The sequence below is a fragment of the Aplysia californica genome, unplaced genomic scaffold (assembly GCF_000002075.1).
Source record: "Aplysia californica isolate F4 #8 unplaced genomic scaffold, AplCal3.0 scaffold00520, whole genome shotgun sequence".
NCBI classification, from domain to species: Eukaryota; Metazoa; Mollusca; class Gastropoda; order Aplysiida; family Aplysiidae; genus Aplysia; species Aplysia californica.
The window spans coordinates 163,004-170,436 of NW_004797790.1; the positions used below are offsets into that span (position 1 = coordinate 163,004).

General features: G+C 41.4%; 1 protein-coding gene across 2 annotated transcripts in view; it reads right to left on the reverse strand.

The window, feature by feature from the left end:
* Positions 1–7,433, reverse strand: part of LOC101857819 (forkhead box C1-A) — a 40,737-nt gene that overhangs the window by 5,723 nt on the left and 27,581 nt on the right. For both annotated transcript variants that reach the window (XM_005106220.3, XM_005106221.3), the window contains exon 3: positions 223–471. In XM_005106220.3, the coding sequence (XP_005106277.1) occupies positions 223–471 (249 nt within the window). The remainder of the gene's footprint in view (positions 1–222; positions 472–7,433) is intronic.

Consider the following 7,433-nt stretch of genomic DNA (forward strand, 5'->3'; position numbering starts at 1 on the left):
TATAAAATGATTTAAGAGCAATAATATAATGGTTGTTGTCTAGATTGGCGCTCCGTTGTTTGGAGATTCCACGAGTCTCCACCCCTCCTATCTCAGTCCTATCTCGCAGTGTCGTGACGGGGGCGTCAAACTCATTCCACAAAGATGTAGAGCTGGAGAGCACGTAATGGTAACGGTCACATTTCGTCAAGCAGAAAGACACACCAGCCGTGTTGCACTTACTTGTTTTCTCGGTAGAAGGGGAAATGCTCCATGATGAACTGGTAGATGCCGTTCAGTGTAATCTTCTTCTCCGGGGCTCCCCGGATCGCCATGGTGATGAGGGCGATGTACGAGTAGGGCGGCTTGACCATCTCTTTGGCCGGGTGGTGGTGCGGGTGGTGACCACCGTATGGGCCGTAGGGGGAGGGGCGGGCCATGGCTCCGTACTGGTCGTGGTACATGCCCATACCACCCATTGCCATGCCGTAACTGAGGGGAAAGGCGAGAAGACAGAATCATTAGCATAAATGAATAAGATAATACTGGACGCATTGCCCTGGTTCTAGGCTATATGAGTATTTGAAACTCAGATAGCCTTGCCCTGGTTAGAATTAGAGAGCTGTTTGTTTGTTTTGTTTCTTCGTTGAGTAAAGAGAAACACATCGACACAATAATGGTCTACTGGTGCTAAGGAAAAAGTCAGACAGACAAATAGAAACAACAGAGGGAAAGTAAAGAAGTGGAAACTGCCAGTGGCGCCTCCCAACCACCCGCAGAGTCACGGGGCTTTAACAGAACTATCCACACAACTTTAGTCATGAAAACGCACCCCGAGTATCAGGACTGTTTATAGATGAATGTGTCGAAAGTACAGACAGACACTCGTAACTTTGTTATAGAAAATTTCAAAACTACCGGGTTGGGGGGGGGGGGGATTTCTATCACAACTGTGCGTGAATGAAGGACATAACATAATCAGACTATGCAGAAAAATAAAACTGAGAATACGATGATGTGTGATTTAAAAGAAAAAGAAAATGTAGCTTTTATTTTACGAACGTTAGGCGTTTAGCGATCTGGGACTTTTGAAATGCAGTCAATATATAAGACGAAAAGAATCAATGGAGATTAATTCTGACCCGTGCATATCAGACCAGCAAGAGTTTAAGGAGCCAAGGCAATTTTTATTACCATTACCTTTCATTATGAAGGTGCGGTTAGTGCGCTCGTCTCCGAGGCGGAATGTCCGGGTTTGAGCCTCGGTTCGGACACGGATTTTTTTCCCTCCTACCCAACAGTAACGGGTACCTGACTTCGAGTTGGGGAAGTAAAGGCAGCGTGAAAAGGAAATGGCCATCCTACCACAATATGCCGAAGGCCCAGGAAGTCGTCTCACTAACAAGACAATCCCTAATGTCTGGATCGGATGCGGAACAACTTTTGCCTTTCATATTCGTGGCTATCCTCATGAATAATCTTCCTCTTCTTCTTCCTCTTCTTCTTCCTCTTCTTCCTCTTCTTCTTCTTCTTCTTCTTCTTCTTCTTCTTCTTCTTCTTCTTCTTCTTCTTTTTACAGCACACGCCACACTACAGAACCAGCCAAATAAATCCTTTTGACATACACTCTAAATGGCCATTACTTGAAAACTAAACAAAACAAAACAAACAAAAATCCTACACAGTTGAAGGCGTATAATAGATATGACCAAGTATATGTACTAGAATGACTCATGGGCGGGTGGCGGTGTCTCAAACTGTCTTTAGCAAACAGCCGGGGCTCTCCCCACACGTAACAGCTGGAGGGTACATCAACAAAGAGGCTGAGGGGTCGATCATGTGATCTCGTCCCTATACACACTTACCGCAGACACAAGTCAGCGCTTTATGTCGTCATTGACACTATTAATGACATTATTTTATAGTGCGGTCAAAAATTCGTGGCGCCACCTTTCCTCAAATATCTTTTTTTACGAGTGAATCAATGTCCCCCATGCTTTGCACAGCAATTTGTATCAATTCGTCTAATCTTGATTAATATTTTTCCACAACAATTTAGGCTAGATTAAAGAATTGTTTTCAAAAATTTATATAAAATACCTCAAACCTCCGTCATGCGGAAAGTGGAAATTTTCCTGCTTCTCACACACATTTTGTATACACATAAAGCCTACGTTACTGCTAACCAATGATACCCTTTATTGGCAAAACTTGTTTTTAAAAAATCTTGAAGTGAACACCTTTTCTGCACTGAAAGTTCTCAAAACATGCGTTCAATAAGCAGAGTGTCACGATTAGAACCAAAGAGTCTACATAACAAGAGGGGCCACTTCTCTCTTTGAGCCAATTAAAAAAGTGTCCTGAAAATTCGGTGGCGCCCTCTTCGCAAAAGCGCACCTTTAGCGAACAGAGTTATCCTACTTCAGTTTAAAAAATCAAAGTGAAACTAGCAAGTTTTTGAATAAATTTCGGAAGAACGCTTTTTTTTAATGGTTACGCTGAGGAAAGGGTGATTGTTTTCTTCGTTTAATTTGACTTTATAATGAAAAGCGAGAGGTCATTAAAATTTAAAAAAAACTAAAACTCCGTACTGAACGAACCCGAACTGCTGATGAACAGCAGTCGATCTGCGCACGCAAGGAGGTGCTATTCCTATTCTTCTTCTGGAAAAACGAAAGAGAGCTTCAAAACAGACGGCAGCGCCATCTGAAGCAAAGAGCATACTTCCTGCGGACACTTTTTTGGCTGAGTGGCCCATCTTGTTATTTACTATCATTGTTAGAACATAACAACGATTACTTGAAAGGACAATAAATGGAGTTTATTTTATAGTGCGGTCAAAAATCGTGGCGCCAACTTTTAATAAAAAATTTCCAAAACTATAGAACATAGACTCCTCAGCCTTTGCAAATGACTTACATCAATTTGTCTTTAACAGATGAATATTTTTTTTAAACCACATGTCGTGTGCTGCATTCTAGAAAATCACGGAATATAAAATACTAATATAAAATCCCAATCGATGGAATCTACAGATTTTTAAAAGTCTTACATCCTATGAGCTGGGACAATAGCACCTTTAAAAGCATTGCCTCACTTCTTCTAATTGCCAAACTATGATCATGGAAATCCTGTTTTAATAATCTTTAGTTTAATCAGTGGTGCGGAACAAAACTTACTTTTTACTCCGTTTCTGCGGCCATGGATGATTACATTTTATTATTGTTCAAACCAAAACATATTGGCACCAGCACATTACTACTGAATAGGAGAGGATTGCATTATTCTTCACTCCTTTTACTCGTGAGTTATGTACTGATATATTGAAAGTCGTTTGTGATAATCTATTAAGATTGTTTGAAGAATTGCACATTCACATTGGTATCAAATAAAGCCAAGAATTACGGCATCAAACCAAGGCAACTTCCAGTCGCAGTATCCAACTGCGATTCCTCCTCACCATCCTGCTGCTTTTCATCAGACTAGTTATAAAATATGAGCAGAAATTCTTAACAATTTCTCCTGTCATTTATCAGGGGATCGTAATTATGCGTAGGCTAAAATTTTACCACAACAAAATGTCGTTATAGTGAGCAGTGACGTACGCCTCATACGTAAACAAAAATAGTATGTGTGAGAAGCGGAAAGTGCTGTGAATACTTCCATTTTCCACGCGACGAAGATTTGTTAAATATTTTAAAAGATTTTTAAAAAACATATTTATGAGGAAAAGTTTTTATTTTTATTCTTGCCTCAATTGTTGTGGAAAAATAAGATGAAGGTAAGACAAATTGATAAAAACCGATGCCCAAAGTATGGGTGACACTGATTCATCCGTTGAAAAGATATTTGAGGATAAGGTACGCCACGAATCCTTGACCGTACGTACTATAATACTAAAATTTTAAAATTAAAACAAATAAAAATATTTTAAACTTCTTTATTTTTAGAAGGACATAGTCTGCGACATCTGGACGTAATTCATTTGAGTCTGACGACTGCTTACTTCAGAATATCGACAGCACTTCCAGCCGCACCAATTGACGCTACAGTATCTGTCCTACTGCTATTGTTTTTGTGGTTTTTTAAAACAGAAAGTAGACTTTTCTTAACTGATATTTTTCTTGCAGAATAGACAGAGTTGTTATCGAGAATCAGAAAGTGATTGTCAAAACTATGAGTGTACTTGTTGGTCAGCTGATCACAGAAACTACACGTTATCGAAATGATCAATCTGGAAGAATCAAAATAAACGTCACGGATAAAAAAAAAAGAAGTACTCGAATGACATTCCTCCTTCTCCAACCACCTCTATCCCCCTTCACATACCCAAAAAAGTAGATGAATGTGCGAAGGAATTTTTTTTTTTGAAAAGCAAAGGAACAAAAAGAAAAAGAAAATGAATAAATTAAAGAGAACAGAATGAAAGAATTTAGTTTTAGTAGAGGTTTCACGGCGCTCGCAACTGCATAAGGTCATATGAGCGCCAGAAAATTAGAGGTGTTACAAGAGAGTAACAAACATAAAAAAGAAGACGGGGAGATAAGGATTATATGTTCGATAGGAAAGAAGGAGCAAACCACACCAGAGCACCCGCCAACCACCCAGAAAGAATGAATGAATGAATGAATGAATGAATGAATGAATGAATGAATGAATGAATGAATGACACTCCCACGAACTCGGATTTTATTTTCATTCCTTGTAAAAAAAAAGCACCAGAGTAAGGGTTTTAGTACTAAGCGGAATCAACGTAATTTGGAGGTAGAGCCAACAGAACAACATGAAAAGAAAATCAAACCCAAATGTGTTCCTGGGGGGTTGCGAATTTCTGCTGAAAGTGCCAGTGGGTGCAGGTATGTCAAAGAAAATGATACTGGCCGACAATAAAGAAGGAAAGAAACAAAGGTACCAAGAAAGAAAAATTAGAGAAAGAAAGGAAGGGATGCTGAGCAAAGAATGAGAGAGAGAGAGAGAGAGAGAGAGAGAGAGAGAGAGAGAGAGAGAGAGAAAGAGAGAGAGAGAGAGAGGGAGGGAGAGAGGGGGGAGACGAAGAGAGAGAGCGAGAGAGAGAGAGAGAGAGAGAGAGAGAGAGAGAGGGGGGGGGAGGGAAGAGAATCAGTCATTCAAAAAACAGCAAAAATAAAGACAACGAAAACAAAGTGGCAAACACAAAAAAGTGTGTACATGATTGGCATCTTGTCTTGTTGTTGTCGCTGTAGCTGTTGTTGTTGCTGTTTTTGTTGTTGATGATGATAATGATGATATTGTTACTGTTGATGTTGTTGCTGTTTTTCATTATTTGTCATTGTATTATTTACTTCTTCAATTTTGAAAATGTCTATATTCCCATCATTTCTTTTCTTTGTAGCTGTGCACCCCCATTTTTGGCTTTTAAAAAACCTGTCCTGAATTGCTCGTCAATATGACAGACACCCTTATTGATAACGTAACTGTCTTTTCAAATAGATTTTTAAAAATAAATTGGAGACCCAACTGAATAACAGTGAGAATAATAAACATGCAGTCGACTTTTACGCCCTCTTTACTTTCAATGTATAGTTTTTAAAACTCTTTACACCCTTCTTGGTTTTCACAACTAAGTAAAATTGGCAAAAAATGAAAAGGGTGAATGAGACCACCAGTTTTGGTGTGGGGGGGGGGGGGGGGGGTCTTTATACCCCATCTCTTTCCCTGGGTTTTAAAAATCATTTTCTCACCTAAACTGTGTCTGCTATTATGCACAGCCGAGTCTTGCATCGACAGTCGAGTCCGCAGAATAAATACTCAACGCCCTCCCCACATCAAGGGGCCGCGGACGCGCAGTGCGGCGATGCCACGTCAAATATCCCAGTGTCTGTCAATGTTGTCATAATGAAGCACATTCACGCCCAACACAGAGGGCGGCCTGTTCCAGCGCCGCTGCTTTTGCCCCCCGAAACAGAGGGAGACTGAGGCAAACCGACGCCTGGCTTTCCAGTAACGGAAGATTTCACAACGGCTCGCGGGTGTCGAAAGTTTTAGACCGCGTCTTCATCTTTTAATCATCAATCGTGGAGTCGAAAACCAGGAGAGTTCATCTGGGTGCTGGAGGATCAGTACCGTGCCCATTGTACGGAGCAAAGAAATGACTTCGTTTTCTAAGGGTGTTCTCTCAATGGCAGCAAATAGCGAATAGTCAAAGAATTAAAACTATTTTGATCATGTCTTTCTGTTTGTTATTTCCTAGAACCGCGGGCGTCCTGTCTGTCTGTCTGCCTGTCTGTCTCATTCGTTATATTGCCAAAAGCCACTAACTCACTCACCAACTCACTCACTCACTCACACTCACACACCCCCCCCCCCCTAACAAGTACAATGAAATCCCCCTGGCCTACAGATCGGCTGTGCCCCTCCTTCCATCGTTCGAAGCAACGTTCAACCCAGTTTCTAGTCTTACATGCTTAGCCCTTTCAGTGTTGGGTTTTCATTCTTTTCATGAATATCTGTAGTATGCGGTGATATCGTGTGAAATATTAGAATCAATCCATTGCTAAAGAGATAGAGAGTGTGGGTGGTCGGACAGGACTATTGGTAGGTCTCACTTTTCTTTCTCCCTCTAGTGTTTCTGCTGCCTGCCTTCCGTTTCATGAGTGCTAAAAGGCAAATTATATGTCGACATGCTCCTCCTTACTAAACTAAAATGTCACGGGGAGAGACAGGGGATATGAAGTAACACTTTCGCAAAACCTGGCACCGCGCCAAATTTGTCATGTGCTATTGGCCTCCGGGTGTCAGCATCCGCCTCCAATTAGACCGTCCATGACAACAGGCCGGTAGAAGCTAATCAAATTGACAGACCTGGATTAAACGTTGAGCTTTGAGGCCAGGCACCGCCTCCTAGGGGCTTGGAACCGCTGCCCCCAGCCTGTTCAATACGCCACTACACACCGCGCGCACACACGCGCACCAATGCGCACCGAAAGCCGACTGGCGTGGCTCGATGACGGAGCTGGTCGTCTGCTAAGCTCATCACACATGATGGCAGGCGAGCTCGTGTCGGGGGCCACAGTCGAGCAGGCGCCATAATTCCCATGCTCTTTTTGTGCCGCTAAAGGGTTTGTACGCCTCCGCGGTACCACTTTTTCATCATCCTGGTATTTTAAAAACTGTTTAACGGGAATCAAAAACCGATTGACCGCACAGTGAAGAGGGTAAAAAGCGATAGAGTGAAAAGAGACGTAAAAATGACATACGGGGGAAAAAATCCGCCCAAAACTAAAATGCCAAGGATGATATTATATAGTTGAGTTGAATGAATGGGGTAGGTAAACGATGCAAAAAGACAGAAAGAGAAAGAGGGAGGGAGAGAAAGATGGAGTGGAAAGATAGATTTTACATATAAAGAGACAAAGAGGAATAGATAGATAGATAGATAGATAGATAGATAGATAGATAGATAGATAGATAGATAG